At 36.4% G+C, this 18413-nt stretch overlaps 1 protein-coding gene across 3 annotated transcripts in view; it reads left to right on the plus strand.

The window, feature by feature from the left end:
- Nucleotides 1-18413, plus strand: part of LOC127644011 (kelch-like protein 5) — an 83575-nt gene that overhangs the window by 34985 nt on the left and 30177 nt on the right. For all 3 annotated transcript variants that reach the window (XM_052127002.1, XM_052127003.1, XM_052127001.1), the window contains 3 exons: nt 798-980; nt 10463-10599; nt 10922-11118. In XM_052127002.1, coding sequence (XP_051982962.1) covers nt 838-980; nt 10463-10599; nt 10922-11118 — 477 coding nt within the window. In that variant the 5' untranslated portion in view covers nt 798-837. The remainder of the gene's footprint in view (nt 1-797; nt 981-10462; nt 10600-10921; nt 11119-18413) is intronic.

An 18413-nucleotide genomic window follows, 5' to 3' on the forward strand; every position in this document is an offset into this window, starting at 1 on the left:
AATGTGGTGAGAAGAATATCATCTCAGAATGCTATTCTGAGATGCGAGTTGGCGCTGTTTGGTGGCATAAGGGGGACCTACACAATATTAGGCAGGTGGTTTTAATGTTGTGGCTGATCAGTATATGTGTAAACATGATATTAGTGTGATAAAATCCCTTAAAAACCTATTCTGTGTAAAGTTATAGCCAATTTTACTACTTCGTTACAATGATGATGTATTGTCATCAATCCCTAAAAAGACTGTAAAAATGACAATTTAAACAACTTTACAGCTCAAATAATACAGTACACAAGTTTTAACAGAAGAATTCATGCAAGTGCTTTTATAAAATGAAAAGCTTCACATTTGTTTGTTTAAACCCTCCAAAAATTGTCCCCATTCACTTCCATTGTAAGTGCCTTACTGTAACTTAGATTTTTGCTTTTATTAAAGAAAAGGAGGAATGAGTTGAAATACATTTTTGCGGTAAATTTTTATGCCACAAATGCTGTCAATTTAGCTTAACTTGTATTGAACCCAGAACATTCCTTTAAATAATTAATATCAGGATTGTTAAAGTGAAGATTGCAATTAATTTTTACCCATCCCTACTTAAAAATCATGTTTTGAAAACCATACGGAGAAAATTAATGGAAAAATACTTCCATCGCAGGACAAATGCCACTGAAAAAGTGTCTAGTCACTGTTGCTTTCTATTGTAATTGAATTTACCATACTCAGATTCTTTTCATTTCAGGTCAGATTGACCCAGGTCAGTTAAAATGTGCAATTTGTTATTTATTTTTTGTTTTCAGGACATCCAACAGCAGTGCGACTTTGTCCTCATGTGCGTCGATGGAGCCGTGTGTGTCAGATGAACACTTCCAGGCACACAGTCACGCTGAACACACCTTCAGACGCATGGAGGCCTACCTGAGGACCAGGAAACTCTGTGACGTTGTGCTTCTTGCCGGGGACCGCAGAATACCTGCACACAGGTAACAAAGCAGTACACTCACATTTTAGAAGAGTCACACAAACAGGCATAACTCACAAGGGGTGAGATCTATTTAACAGGCAATTTAAGAGTTTGCTTTTGTTAATTTGACCCAAGCTCTATTGGCTGTGTATCTTTTCACTTGTAAATATGTCTTTGCTCACTGTATGTGTGTTTATGCTACATAGAAAATGAGATCGAAAATTGAAATGGGCCCTTTATATTTGGACACGTTTTTTGCATTTAAAGCTACACTATGTAACTTTTGGCCATCTAGTGGTTGCAAAAATATTAGGGGAATAACATTGTTTTGGTAATGATGTAAGTCGAGCTTCAGCTCTACTCCTCTGCGTGGATGAATTTGGTTCGAGGCACCGGTGTACACTGGATACAGGACATCTTATCACAGCAAATGGACAAACAAATAACGAAAGAAAGGAAAAGACGGATATTTGAAAACATGTCGTCTGAGCAGATAAGTGCCATATCTTATGCTGTTGTATTGACTTATTAGAAATATTGATGTTTTGAAATAAATGACATTACAAAAGTTAGGCATACGTTAGTTAACATTAAACATAACGATTGCTAGTCTGATAAGGTAAAACGTTGTAAAATGTTTATAACTGCAGGATATTCTGGCCAAATAGACCATGATAGTAACTAATTTATAGATTGTCATTGTTATCAACCAGTGGTCAACATCATTTCAAGACTCACATGTCCTTGACAAGCCTAGGACAAAAGGATTTATTTATATAATTATCGCCACTATAAAGAAAAATACACACGTGTGCTAGCAAGTGAAATTTTCTGCACCGATTCCAGTATAAGTATTGTATTTCACTACACACACACACACACACACACACAGATGTGTGTGTGTGTGTGTGTGTGATTACACAATTATACATAAACCATATCATTAAAATATCTTATCTGTTGAGTAAGAAAAAAACCATCTGTGGGTAGCATTTAAATCCTTTCTGTTGTCGCCATCTCTGAAAAGCCAAGCCGATTCGTGTTTCTTTCTGTCGTTTTCTCTTTTTGCTTGTAGAATCTGCTCTGTTCGGAGTTTCTTTGTTTTACAACCGGTAATTCCCCGGAGGTTTGCCCTTTTGAATGATCCATGGTCAATTTTTCTCCCACACCATACACGTGCTACCGTAGCCGGATCTTATTTTCTCTGCGTCAACATGCACGGGCAAATGACGTATGTATGCAATGTACTGCGAAATCCATCCCAACAGCTCTGAAATGTTCATTATCGTTATAGGTTTATCAAAGTGTTGCACTCTCTCATTAATAACATTGTTATTTTTTAACAACAAAAAAAAAGTTACATGGTGTAGCTTTAATGCTTGCGGTTCATTGCTCCTGATACATTGAGAGAATCGTTGGAAGGATGTGTAAGAAATGATTATTTTCTATTGCAAATAGTCTGAATATGATGATAGTTATTCTTTTAGTTATTCTGTTCACTGAGCTACATGTTTAATTATTGATTACTTTTATAATTAAATAATGGTCAATAAGATGAAATTACATGACAATATTTACAGTCTGAGAAACTCTGCTTCTTAAATGTGATAAAAACAATTCCAACAAATTCTGAAAAGATAATTAGTCTCATTCACTTATAATTGCATACCAGTGTTCTTATGTGCAGAGAAAAGTTTGTGACACAAATTTTCCACCGGATTCACAACAAAACCACCGATACAGCCTTTTATCACTTTCTGCTGACATATCCTTATGCTCTTGTTAAAGTGCTTATGCCATTTCTAAAATAATATTATTCATGTAGAATACATTTAAAACATGAATTACATTAGTATGTACATCTGTTTGCTTTTCTGTGAAAGCTGAAGTGTGTGCACCCCTAATGAGTCAATGAACGAGGAGGAAATATAGACATTTTTTATTTGTTGAGCAGAAATGTTTTGTTTTTCAAAATTCTTCAATGTAATTAGTAATGTAATTGTGATGAAGTTATCAGTGAAGTCAGTCACCTAATTACAATATTAAAGAAGTACTGAGTAATTTCTAGTGAATAACTTTGAGTAACTTACTTAACATTGGCCTATCAGCTAACAATCAGCTGCAAATTTATGCAGATCCAATTCCAGATCGAGCTATAATACCATCATTTTTGTCACTCTAAATTAAGGAAGATTAAATTAATGACAATATACAAATACACTTAGGTTGTAGTCATTAAAACTCTTTTTTTTTTTTCACCACTCTACAGATTTAATATTAGTAAACTATTGTTTTGGCATGTCGTTTGGGACATCTACTTTGTGCATGATGCAAGTATTTTTTCCAACAATTGTTTTCAGACAGATTGTTACCCTTTGAATTGACTATATCACAACTGCAGTGGATCAGAAGTTTACAAAAATCACAAGTGATCTGTGCCTTTAAGCAGCTTGTAAAATTCCAGAAAATGATGTCCAGCCTTTAGACAATTAGCTTCTGACAGGAGGTGTACTGAATTGGAGGTGTACCTGTGGATGTATTCTGCCTTCAAACTCAGTGCCTCTTTGCTTGATATCATGAGAAAATTTTAAGAAATCAGCCAAAACCTCAGAAAAATATTGTGGACCTCCACACTTTTCAAATGCCTGATGTTACCATGTTTATCTGTACAAACAATAGTACTTAAATATAAACACCATGGGTCCATGCAGCCATTTTACCACTCAGGAAGGAGACGCATTCTATCTCCTAGAGATGAACGTAGTTTGGTGCGAAAAGTGCAAATCAATTCCAGAACAACAGCAAAGGACCTTGTGAAGATGCTGGAGGAAACAGGTAGACATTTATCTAAATCCATAGTAAAACGAGTCCTATATTGACATAACCTGAAGGCTGCTCTGCAAGAAAGAAGCAACTGATCCAAAAACCCCTTTAAAAAGCCAGACTACAGTTTGCAAGTGCACATGGGGACAAAGATTTTACTTTTTGGAGAAATGTCCTCTGGTCTAATGAAACAAAAATGTAACTTTTTGGCCATAATGACCATCATTATGTTGGGAGGAAAAAGGGTGAGGCTTGCATGTCAAAGAACACCATCCCAACTGTGAAGCATGGGGGTGGCAGCATCATGTTGTGGGGGTGCTTAGCTTCAGGAGGGACCGGCGTACTTCACAAAATAGATGGCATCATGTGGAAGGAAAATGATGTGGAAATATTGAAGCAACATCTCAAAACATCAGCCAGGAAGTTTAAGCTCGTCACAAATGGGTCTTCCAAATGGACAATGACCCCAAGCACACCTCCAAAGTTGTGGCAAAATAGCTTCAGGACAACAAAGTCAAGGTATTGGAGTGGCCTTCACAAAGCCCTGACCTCAATCTGATAGAACATTTGTGTGCAGAACTGAAAAAAATATGTGCTAGCAAGGAGGCCTTCAAACTTGACTCAGTTACAACAGTTCTGTCTGGAATAGGCCAAAATTCCAGCAACTTATTATGAGAAGCTTGTGGAAGGCTACCCAAACGTTTGACCCAAGTTAAACAATTTAAAGGCAATACTACCAAATACTAACATAGTGTATGTACACTTATGACCCACTGGGAATGGGATAGAATAAATCAAAGCTGAAATATATCATTCTCTCTACTATTATTCTGACATTTATTTTTGTATTTTTTTAATTTTCTCCCCAATTTGGAATGCCCAAATCCCAATGCACTCTTAAGTCCTCGCGGTGGCGTAGTGACTCGCAACAATCTGGGTGGCGGAGGATGAATCTCAGTTGCCTCCACATCTGAGACCATCAATCCATGCATCTTATCATGTGGCATGTTGAGCACGTTACTACGGAGATGTAGCATGTGTGGAGGCCCACGCTATATATTGTTTCATCAGATTGCATCAATCTGTCTGTTAACAATTGTTGGAAAAATTACTTGTGTCATGCAGAAAATAGATAAACTAAACGACTTGCCAAAACTACAGTATGCTAATATTGAATCTGTGGAGTGGTTACAAAATGTGTTTTAATAACAACCTAAATGTATGTAAACTTCTGACTTCAAATGTGACCTATATGAGGTTATAATGTTTATTATTTTTTAGTTTTATTATAAAACAATAGCTATATTGTTCAAAAATAATACTAATACCTTTTTGGACACTTTCTGGTAGCCAAATTTGGTTTAACATGTCTATCCAATTAATGTAATGAATTGCACCTGTTTGAACTTGAGGGGAACTGATATATTTAAGACATACACAAAAAATCACCTTAAGACCAGTTGGTTAAATGTAAATGCAAAACTGGCTAGAAAATGTTAGTTCTAAGAAAAGGTCCAGCAACATTTATTTGCTGATCCTACATTTTTTGACATTTGTGTATTCAATGCAATCATATTCTGAGATTATAAGTGTGACTTAAAGGGGTCATGAAATACTCTTTTTATTTTGATAGTTTTGTCATCTTCCCTGAGGCCAACTAATAATGTTAGTAAAGTTTTTTTTTGCATTTAAACAATCATAATCTAGTGAAATGTAATCATTTTCCACCCAGTCTCTGGCCCTCTGACTGAAATGCTCGGTTTTGCCATAAGTCTTCCTTAAAACTTAAATGTAAACGCCCACTGTTATGATTGGCTAACAGCGTGCAGCCCTTCAGAATGAGCCATTTTTTAAAACTCAATCTGAAGAGAATGAACAAGCTCCACAACATTTCAGGGGTTACACATAACTCACATTCAACACATTGCATCTGAATATATTAAACTCTTCATCACGTCAAAAGCAATAGAACCCATTATAATTAATGATGCTGTCTACCATGGAAGCGTGCTTTGTAGCGGGGTGCGGCACAAAGATGTCCCATTCCATTTTGCACTGCATGCGCTGTTGCTACTACTACCAACAACACAAATAAATAGTTTTGAAAGTTCATGTTAACTCGCCCGGTGTAGACAGCCCCAAAGGTGTTGTGTCAATGGATGCACCCGTTGTGAAGATACATCCACATGACGTACATACATAGTTCAAAGCTTAGTGTAAACTACACGCACACACATCCAGTTTCCAGTATCATACTGAACTGAAATGCACATTGCCGGAAACGCATCTAAATGGTCAAAGACATGTTTACATACACCAACAATTAAAAATAGCACTGATGGGCAAAAGAACGTTTACATGATGTGTTTGTGCTCAAAACAACAAGAGGTGGTATCTGAATGACCTCTTCAGAGTTGTAACTTGACACCCCGTCTTTTAAAAGTGTCCCGAGATGTGTATCAAGTTTTCAAAGAGGTTTGTCTGTGCATGTTTAAATACATATATTATTGAAAATAGTCCAGATGGGTCCTCTTTGGTGTTCAGGAATAGTTTGTCCACAGGCCTTGTTTGTCCTTCTCTCAGTTTACAAACTCAAGCACCAGTGGGCCAAGGGTGCACTGATGAAAAAGTAGGCGTTGATGTTTTTGAGATGTAGAGGCGGTCATGAATTAATGTACCCCTAGTGATGTAGGGATGTCATGAAAGAGAACGAGAACGATAGAGAACGAGGCATTTCTGCAGCTTGATTTCAATAAATGATTTCAATAAATGCTTTTATTGGATTGGGCTCATTAAGTTTTGAGTACTGAAATTTACAGTGTGTTTATTATATGTTAAAATATTAGGAAAATGTTATTCCTTGTGACATGACCCCTTTAAGTGTTCTAAATGACCTACTTTCACAGCTTAGTTTCCATTTAATGATCTGGGTGGACTGTGGAGGAATTATTTTGTTGTGAACAATAGAGTATGTCTACATAGCACATTCAACACTTGTATTTTAAAGGAAAATCCTGTTTTGATATGTCCCTTTTAAAATCCAGCTCAAAGAGTTGGTGTCTTTTGTCTTTCTCTATATCATTTCAGTATATCAAGAATTCAGGCCTCCACACACAACTAATGCACACACACACAGAAGGATGTTGAAGTTTTTTTTTATTTTAAGTTTCTTATGTAAGTTAATATGACAGCACCTTGGCATTCCATTCTTCAATTCCACACACACACACACACACACAGACACATACACACACACACATTGTTGACGACTTGTTGGGCTTTTGTGTGAAGGTTCGGCTTAGGGGTAGGGGATTGAACATATCATTAGCTCAGTATGAAAACAAAACAAGTCAATGGAAAGTCCCCACCAATATGTTAGAAAAACAAACGTGTGTTTGAGTGTGTAAAATGTTAATCCAATCTGCTCTGTAAAAACAAAACAAACAAAAAAAAAACAGAAAAAGGGACAGAGGGTAAATGCTACATGTTACTCCTACTGCTAAACAAGTCTCACAGTCCCTAATGTGATTTTACATCTCACACTCACCTTTTTTTTTTCTCTTTTGAACTCCAATGTCCAATGTGTGCTTCCTCTCTCTCTATTTTCGGCTCTTGTTACTTGCCCTTTGTTAATCATATACAGGGATGTGCTTGAACTACAGCCTAGGATCTTTATGCCCCATTATGATTAAGACCTTACAATGCCCCACTCTTATTAAATATGCATGTAATACAAACTGTGGCCTGCTGTATTATCTAATTGATATATATTTATTTTTATTGTTCTTTGATGCGTCTTAACCTCCTGAGACCCTAGCATGACTGCTGTTTGGATTTTCCATGTCCCTTTTTGATTTGTAACTAGTATCACCTAATAAACATGCTAAAAAATGTCCTAAAAATGTATGGCAACATATGTGGACAGCAGGAGTAAGTTGTGAATTTTTTTTTTTTTTTTTTTAAACCAAACCAGAAGGTCAGATTTTTTATTTTTTATTTAAACAAATTGTTTATTATGTTTCCAGGAGTATTGGTAATTCATGTTTTTGGGACGTTACAGACATTATATCAGAAAAGAGCATAATTCATTGTGATTCAAAGTAATGGCCAGCATCCTCAAATCACTGCCAACCATGTTAAAATAAAATTATACATTATAAATTCTGAATCTCTGTACAGATTACCATTGTTCCATGTCTGTCAAACATGTTGAGTGGTTCAAACATTATCTGCAGCCTGAAACTGAACTTTTGGTTGGATATTAGGAGTGAGTGCACTTAGCTGCAAAGAGAGCTGTAGGATCCTGTCTTGCTTCCTATTTAGTGAATGACTTAACCTCCAGTGTGCTGTCTATTTGCACTGGTTTCAGAGTACCTTATTTTCATTCTAACTCCATATAAAGCCTCACTTTTTTTTTGCCATGAAAGCAACACTTTTCAGCCTTTAGTAGTAACCATTGATTTCTCAATGTGAAAATGCACAGTAAATATAGGATTCTAAAGAAAAGCATTTGCTAAAGTACACAGTAGTGTACGTTGTGTTTAGCATCGTGGTGTTTCGTGATAAATTGCTCAATTTAAAAAAATGGCAATTTCAATGTAATAACTTAATTAGGTTTCGTACCAGATGTAGTTTTGGTGGTGTGAGAGACAGAGACTCGGGTTCAATTCCTAGATGCTTGCATTAAACTTTTAAAAACAAAAACTAAGCAGCAGGTACTTGATTAGATTCATATTATGTTTATACTGACTGGAGCAACTTTTACCTATGCTGTACTTTGATATTAATATATAACATCAATCCCCTAACATGTTTGACTTCTTGCAGGCGAGGAGAGTCATCTGCTAACAGATAGCAGCAGTATGGGATTGCTAGTGGCAGGGAGGGAAGTATAACATAGGGAGCTGCTCAGAATTAATTAAATTAATTAATTAAATAAAAATTTCTCATTTAAATTGATAATATTCATACATGGGCTGAAATGAAGAGTGATATATTTATCGTTTTTTTTTTTTTTTGTTATATACTTTGTTAAATTACACTGTAATTTGGTTGAAAATTGTGGAGCCTGTCAATCAGAATTGAGGTAAACTATTATCACAGTCACTTAAAAAGAGAAAAGCATCATTTGATGGAGATACACACCTAGTGCTAGTGAACAGAACTGCTTAGAATGTCTCAAAACACACACTTTGATACTGTGAACTCGTTATATAAAATCGTCTTTATTAAGACCTAAATCAATACATTAAATAATTAATGTTAAGTTATTAGCTTTAATTTACCTTGGAGCAAATGTAGGTTTCCTTGCTGATGTTATACTTGTTCATTTGGGAATGAGGGCTGACACAGTTTAATCCATATCATGATCTGCTCCAGATATATACAAAAAATTATAATAATTTAAGATAGAAAAAAAACGTGTGTATCCTCTCTAGATTCCTTGTGTCACTATAACAAGTGACCTAGAAACTGCTTTTTCTTTTCTTTTTTTCTTTTGGATCATTTTAATTTCATTCCACCTGAAACTACTCAAGCACACATTACTCCCGTAGATTCGTGTTGGAAAAAAGTAAACATTTGTCAGGGTAATGGTGCATGACAACATTTGCTAGGATAGGATTAGTCAGATTCGCTTTTAGGGCGGGCATAGTGAAGGGTCAATTGTACTTGCATGGTACATCTTCAAAAAACATCATATTATCATGGTAACATGTCTGTAAGGAGGTATGGTGGGGAAGGAGGAGTAAAACAAACACAGACACACATGCAACACGGCTGTGTGCATCTCTCTCAAACTGGCGCCTCCGTCTAATCTTTATCCCCCCTCCTGGCTGATTGAACCCATTCAGGGCCGGCTGTGTGTCCTCATGCTAAATCTTTCAGAGAGTTGTCATGACTGATCTCTGTTTAACACATGTTGCCATATTTTAATCCATTTTGCAGAATTTCACTGATCCACCCCCATTTAAATTTGTGCAAAACAATTGGAAAAATTTTGCAGATTGTTTGTGAGCCCACACAATACAAATATCATTGTAGCATTTGTGTAGAATTCAGGTAAATATTTTTTCTGCCAGAACAATCAAAACAAAGAATCACTTTGAGGGATAATTCCAGTGTTGCCATTTATTCTGTGATTATCCTTTTTATTCAGTTAAAATATGAGTGTTGGGTTTATGAGGTTTAGTAACTGTCGTTTGCTAATCTGGTATATTTGAATTAAATCTCATGACTTATCAAACTTTAACCTTAGCAAACACAACCAGAACACTTTACCACAAATGACATAGCAACATAATAAATGCTAACAGACACAAACCTCACATAGTTTGACTTTCTTTCAAGTTGGCAAGACTGAGAAACACACACACACACACACACACACACACACACACACACACAAGCACACAAATGGAATTCATTGATACAGCAATACGCATTTTGTCTATTAGTCTAATAGATTTAAAGCCTCAAGCTTTGACAGAGTGTGTACATGTAAATATCTTTGGAGCTGGATTTGAATTGGAAATCCTCATTTTTACCATGCTTCAGTTAACAGATCCACAAATCCTGTCTCTTACTCTAATCTCTCTCTCTTTCTCTCTGTGTATTTCCACCATGCTTTACCTGTAGCACACCATAGCATCTGAGTCTCTCTTTGTCTCTCTCTCATAGGCTGGTTCTCTCATCAGTGTCTGATTACTTTGCGGCCATGTTCACCAGTGATGTCCGAGAGGCAAAACAAGAGGAGGTGAAAATGGAGGGTGTTGACCCAGATGCATTATGGATCTTAGTACAGTATGCTTACACAGGTATGTGATTTTCTGGGAAAAGTTGTGGTTAAGAACTTGATAGAGTGACATACACATAAACTTTCATGTAGTAAACATTTCACAAAAAAACACTATCTATTTTTCAACCACTGAAAGTGGCAGAGTATTTGGGAAACCTGTTTGAAAATAGTCATTATTTATGCAATTCCAATTGGTGCCACTAGTGGTGCATAAATTACACCGTTCACCTGTAAGAGTTAACTTAAACACACACACACACACACACACACACACACACACACACACACACACACTCTCTCTCTCTCTCTCTCTCTCTCTCTCTCTCTCTCATGTTCTGCAGGCCGTTTGGAGTTAAGAGAGGACACTATAGAGAGTTTGTTGTCAGCATCCTGTCTTCTGCAGCTGTCTGCAGTGGTGCAGGCCTGCTGCAGTTACCTGATGAAACAGCTTCATCCATCCAACTGTTTGGGTATTCGATCCTTTGCAGATGCTCAGGGTTGTCTGGACCTTCATAAGGTGGCACATAACTACACTATGGTGAGCACACACACACACACACACACACACACACACACACACACACACACACACACACACACACACACTTAAGAGAAGTTATATGCTCCCTTAAAGGAATAGTTCACCCATAAATAAAAATATATAACTGTCATTATTTACTAAAACTAATGTGGCTCCAAACCCAAATGATTTTCTTCTGTGGATTAAATGAATGTCCTAGTTGGCTGAATTCATTGCAATGGCAGTACATAGTACTAGGGATGGGCATTTTCAAGTAATTTTGTAGTCGAGTACACTAACCCACAAAAAAAGAGTAATTGATTACTCGTAAATGAAAATGGAAGTTAAAAATGACAAGTATTACACTTACGTGAAATGCATATTTTGTTGTATTAACAAATGTTACCAAGAATGGTTTCAATATAACTAACTTCAACTACTTCAACAAACTATACTTTTCTTTTGAGGGAAATGTTTTTAATTAACAATATGCATTAATAAAAAAAATTATTAAAACAATTTAAAAGTAAAAAAGCACTTAACTAAAGCTTTGAAACAAAGAAACCAATGTTTTCATCATTAGGGTAGTGAACATTTATAAACTCTGAGTCTACATAAAGGCCATCACATTTTTATGATTTTAACATGTTATTTTTCAGAAAAAGTTGGGAAAATATTTTTATTTTTTTATAAAATACGCTCTACCCTTGTTAAGAATTAACGCACATTCGTACATGCTGGTCTGATAAGCTTCCGTGTTTCTTATGCCGCTTCACAGTTTCTTTCCACCAAAAAGCAGATCCTTTTACTGGAGGCACAGAAGGCAAATGGGCAAAGAAAAATCGAATTGCAATATTCAGGTAGTGTATGTAATAGTCAACTCAATGGTGCAGAGCAGGCACTCAATTATTTGATTATTCGTGCACATACCAAATAGTGACTCACTTTAACGCTTAATAAAGCACCTAAAAGTGTCTTAAAAGTGATCCATAAAACTTGTGCACCATACACCAAGTCTTTTAAAGGAATACAATCACTTTGTATGATAAACAGATATTAATTCAAGTCAACTGTATGTATGGCATCTACATCGATAACATCATACCTCAATGGTTCTTGCGTGTCTAGTGACCAAACATCATGAATCATGATGTCATGTTGCATTTACATTTTACATTTATGCATTTGGCAGTCGCTTTTATCCAAAGCGACTTACAGAGCCCTTATTACAGGGACAATCCCCCCAGAGCAACCTGGAGTTAAGTGCCTCGCTCAAGGACACAATGGTGGTGGCTGTGGGGATCGAACCAGCACCCTTCTGATTAACAGTTTACCAGTTATGTGGTTTAGACCACTACACAACAAACCTAATGTTGTAAGAACAAATTATGTTGTGACATGACGGCATGATCACAAGATGCGCAAGCACTCATTAGGTTTGTTTCGGACATCATGACGGTGATTTAAAGAATTTTCTTTTTTGGGTGAGCTATTCCTTATTTAGCACAAGTGATGTTCGAGAATGAGTTTTACTCCCCACCGTGAAAGTTTCGAGAACACTAAACCCCTTTGTTTTTATCTTCAATGAACCCCCCCTCTCTTTTAGCCTCATTTTTCTTTTTATCTTTTTTCTTTCATTCCTTCTTTGTTTGTCTTCCTCCCCACCAAACTTATCCTGAAGGATTTATCTTTTGCAGTGCACAGATCCAAAACGTTACTGTAACACACACACACACACACACACACACACACACACACACACACACACACACGCACACACACACACACACACACACACACACACACTCACACACACACGTGAATTAGAGATCTCTGATGTGTTGTGCATGCAGCCTCATATGATATGCTTAGAGTGCACTGACCAGTCACTTAACAGTATTTCAGCACATAAACCACTGTCTTGTTCAGTAATCACCCTCAATACAGTTTAACCAGATGCTAACCTTGTGCCATAAGTATTTAAATTATCGTCATTCTTTTTTAGCACAAACACACATCCTCTCAGTATAAATTAGGGTTATTTTAGATAGAAAAGTTAGTGAAACTTGCTTGCTACAACTAACAACACACTACCAGCCACAAAAATCATTTCATCTACCGCTGAAATTTTATTGAGATGTTTGATCATGGCAGCAATAATTCCTCAAATGATGGAGAAGAGTATTATAATAACCAGGCATATATCTAGATGCACAATGTAATTGAGCACACTACACCATTTGTACCATTTGCATTTTAAAGAGCCGATTAAGTGTGCCTGGACTGCAGTGGTGGAGTGAGGTTGGACAGTCCTAGCATAGGAAGCCAAATCGTGGTAGTCTGCTACATCATCCACAATCAAGCACTCCGATCCGACCCTGCAAATGGGCATGTTTGCACCTTGACCTGATTTGCATAAATCCTTTTGTAAATTGGGTGCAGCATTCTATTCCTTGTCTATGTGGCTGTCTGCCTCAGTGTTTGGGCATTTCTGTTCATCTATAGGCATCTGTGTCCATCTAGCCATCTGTTTTTATATCTGTAGATGTGTGTTTGTGAGTGAGTGATTGATTGAGCCGATTTGCACAGCCGTGAAGGCAGTGATGGCGAAAAAGTTCTCTGAATGAGGCGAGTGTGTTTAATTGGACATGCTGCCGTTCCTCTTCACAAATTTTCCGCTCAGCGTTTGATGTTCTACTGCTCCTGAGGGAGACTCATTCAAGAAAATATAACCACTAATAGCCCGCCCACAGTTCACTACAGGGGGAGTTGTCATGGAGACTGCATTGAAAACTTGCTTGATTTTCCATCAGTGTTTCTGTTTCCTATCTGTCTTTCCTGACCTTGTTTTTAATTTAATTTGCCCCTCTACCTCTGCAATGTGATGATGTCCACTTTGTACCAACAGTCTCTCTCTTTCTGTGACGTGTGATTATGCTGTGTAGTCTGTTAGTAATTGTATATACTGGTTTTATGGTATCGTACAGTTAATATGTAGAAGATGCAAATAGTTCTGGTTCTAAAATCTAAATGGATGAGCTGTATGGTAAATGTATTGTAATGGATTTCTGTATTATACAACAGTTAGTTATGGATGGTCTTCTAATCTAATTGGACAAGTGGTGTTAATATTGGCAAAATGGGACACATTTGGAAAGTTTACTTCTCTTGGCACTTTTAATTTTGATTCAATGTACACCCTCTGAGCTCTTTATTAGGAACACTATGGTCCTAATAAATTGTCCGATGTGGTCTTCTGCTGTTGTAGCCCATTTGCCTCAAGATTCAACATGTTGTGCATTCTGAGATGCTATTCTGCTCACTACAGTTGTACAGAGTGGTTATATGAGTTACCATAGCCTTTCTGTCAGCTCGAACCCGTCTGGCCATTCTCCATTGACCTCTCTCATCATCAAGGCATTTCCATCCACAGAACTGCTTCTCACTGGATGTTTTTGTTTTTGACACCATTGAGTAAACTCTAGAGACTGTTGTGCGTGAGAATCCCAATAATCAGCAGTTACAGAAATACTCTGGCACCAACAATCATGCCACGGTCGTAATTTCACTGAGATCACATTTTTTCCCCATTCTAATGGTTGATATGAAAATTAACTGAAGTTCCTGACCCGTATCTGCGTGATTTTATGCATTTGTCTGCAGCCACACGATGGGCTGATTAGATAATCGCATGAATAAGTAGATGTAAAGGGGCCGGTTGCATAAACATAGCCATTAACTTAAGACTGCATCTAACAATTAGTTTGACTAGCTAAAGACGCCATAGAAAGCCTGTTGCATAAAACAAGCTCACAGTTGTCTTTAGTAAGACAGTCTAATTTGCATTGCATTGTGGGAAAAATAAGACACTGAACAGCTTAACAAAAATGGCCGACAGTGGACACTCAATAAAAAAAATTATTCGCTGAGAATATTTGCTTATTAGAGGACTACAGTGCTTCAAAATGTATTTTAATGAACACATTTAGTGATTTAACCCAAATAATTAAAAACACAACATTTTGGTACCATTTTTGAAGTCAAAGTCTTCAACCAAGTCTCAACTCTGCAACCGGACCAGGTGTTCCTAATAAACTGTTCACTGAGTGTATATAAAACCATATAACTCGACATTATACCTTGATGGATGGTCTCTTACCTTAGTCAAAACCAAAAATGAAAAAGTACTGAATACTGGGAAGAAAAATCTTTGAAGACCCTCTTTAAAACAAATCCCAGATGTCAAAGTGGGACACTTCACTAAACTGCCATTTAATCATTATTATTGATATGTAAGGTCCTAACTCCCTTTTTAAATGTATTGATGAGCTGTACCACTTTACAAGAATCACACTGTCCCATTTTGCAAATATACCTCAGGTAAAGTGGGACAGAAAAAAAACAACAAAAAAAAAAACAGATTCTATAGAAAATAGAAATAATTTGGAATAACTTTTTACTTTTTCTGATACAGTTCAATGATGATATGTAACATTTACAAACAACCTTAACTTTTTTATAACCTTAACACAATTTACCTCAAATTCCTTTGTCATTTTCTTTACCATTGCTTTTCCCACTGGTAATCGTAAAATGAGCTCTGCCACTCATCCCAGTGTTACATAATCAACCTAAAATCTCAAAAAGTTAATTGTTTACTTCTCAAAGATTAGTTTAGTAATGATTTTTATCCATTTATGGAAATATATATGGCTAAAATGTGTATCAAGCTTAACTGCCCAACTTTACCCTTTGTCCCACTTTAGCCATATTCACCCTATAAATATAAATAGTATAAAAAGTCTGTGCCAGTTGCTTGGTGACATGCTGTGGTTGGTCCTGCTTTGGCTTCATTTGATAATATTTCCTATAGTGTGCAGTATTTGGATTTAGTTATCATACAGAGCAGGGCTGCCATACATTTTCTTACAGTAGCTAAACAAGCCCAGCTAAACATTGCATGCCACTAATCCACCATTTACATTTATGTTTACAATTATTTTCTTGGTTGATGCTGCCTATCAATTCAACTTAAAAGAAAGTGCACGTTCGCTGTGTATTTTATTCTTCAAGAGACACATATGAACTGTATTTTGTTCTGTAAATACCTTGCAATGCTGAAAGGCCATTAATCAAACCTTAACTTTAACACACTCACTCATTCTCTTTCTCTCTAAATATACCTTACCACAATCAAAGTCTTATATCATGATGTATTCAGGAGAACAAAAGCCTTGAGGTAGCCAGAATTATTGTGTCCAGACCTCCTTGTGAGAGAACAGATGGAGGACCTTGTATAGACATTCTGTAGAGAAGTAAACCAGGTGATCTACAATGCAGGTGATTTTTTTGGTTGCGCAAAAGCTCAATGAATACAGCAGTGGGCAGAACATTTATTTTTTTTTTAAGGAATAGTTGACCCAAAAATAAAAATTTGCTGATAATTTACTCACCCTCAAGGCATCCAAGATGTAGCCAAGAGATTCTTTCTTCATTAAAACAGAATTTAAGACTTTTAGGATTTCATTTCAGGCCTCCTCCTCAAAACAATTGGATGTACTCCATTTTTTGACGGTCCAAAATGCGGGTGCATCAAAATAATCCACATGACAAATAAAGGAGTACATTCACTTGCATTGTTTAGAGGAGGCCTGAAATAAAATCCTAAAAGTCTTAAATTCTGTTTTGATGAAGAAAGAAACTCTTGGTTACATCTTGGATGCCTTGAGGGTGAGTAAATGATCAGCTAATTTTCATTTTTGGGTGAACTATTCCTTTAAGTTGTGGAAGATTAAAATATGCATGTCCTTGCATTTGAAAACATGAACAAAACTATGCAACATAAAAGGAAATGTGACCAAAGATACATTAAATACAGGTTATGTTTTTACTATGGTGTGTCGCAACTTGATGTCCAATGTAAAATCTGTCCTGAAGCAAAACCAGTTAAAGGACAGGAATATGGACAGGAGTGGTGGTGTAGTGGGCTAAAGCACATAACTGTTAATTCGAAGGTCGCTGGTTCGATCCCCACAGCCACAACCATTGTGTTCTTGAGCAAGGCACTTAACTCCAGGATGCTCCGGGGCGGGATCTTCCCTGTAATAAGTGCACTGTAAGTCGCGTTGGATAAATGCATAAATGTAAATGTAAATTAATAATCATAGGACATTACTTTAAAGCTCACATGGCCAGGGATAGACTGGTAATCTGGCATACCGGACATTTTCCCGGTGGGCCTACGCACTTGGGGCGGACTGGGAGAACCTATTGGGCCGGTGGATCGGCCGCAAAACGGGCCGAATGGGCCGTGATAAGCACATTGTGTTATGCAGAACAGACCACAAAGGACACCACCACCCCATCCCCGGCTCTACAACTTTTGGGCCGGTTGCAATGTAAAATTCCGGGTCGATTTCTCTTCCCTGCACACAGCTGATGTTATTTTTCTTTTAGTAGTTAATCTAACATGCTTTGCTAACATGTAAATTAACATGCTTTAGTTATAAAACATGTTAGAGTTACATGCTATTTTTTTATCATGTTTATAATTCAGTTTATTATTATAATTCTGTTAGCTTTCTTATTATATTTATTTTCAAAAGGGAGACTTTTTTTTTTTTACACATACTTCAATTAAAGAAATGGTTTCAAGTTTCAATAATAATAAAACGTTTGCTCTACCAAAAAAAAGGAACGTTTCTGTTTTCACTCCTTTTAATTTAATTGTAACTGCTAATAATAATTGTGTAATACCGTATACCGTGAAACAGTGATATTTTCGGAGACTGTTATCATACCGTGAAAATCTCATACCGTTGCAACCCTAGTACATACAATAGATTATTTAAATTATCTGTTAGGAATGACAAATCTCGTGATGTGGAAGACAAGGAAGAATAATGGTCTGCAATTAGATACTACAGATCCTGAAATTATTTTTAAGTGATTACAAATAAATGATGTGAATATGGTGTGTTAAAGAGGCTTTATATGTGAATTTAATGTTGATCAGCTGGTTTTGAAAGGTTTGTTTAATGTATTTTATTGTTTATTGTTATTTTATTGTATTGAAAAACTTTTTTCAATTTAAGTAATGATTTAAGTATTGAAGATTTACAGTGTGTTTGTGAAATGTAGCAAAGCTATTATTAAAGGTTTATTCCAGTTTGAATACAAATTAAGCTCAATCGACAGCATTTGTGGCATAATGTTGATGTCATAGTGAGGCACTTAAATGGAAGCTTAATGGGGCCAATTTTTGAGAGTTTAAAGGCAGAAATGTGAAGCTTATAATTTTATGAAGCAATTAA

The sequence above is a fragment of the Xyrauchen texanus genome, chromosome 5 (genome assembly GCF_025860055.1).
Source record: "Xyrauchen texanus isolate HMW12.3.18 chromosome 5, RBS_HiC_50CHRs, whole genome shotgun sequence".
In the NCBI taxonomy this organism is placed as follows: domain Eukaryota; kingdom Metazoa; phylum Chordata; class Actinopteri; order Cypriniformes; family Catostomidae; genus Xyrauchen; species Xyrauchen texanus.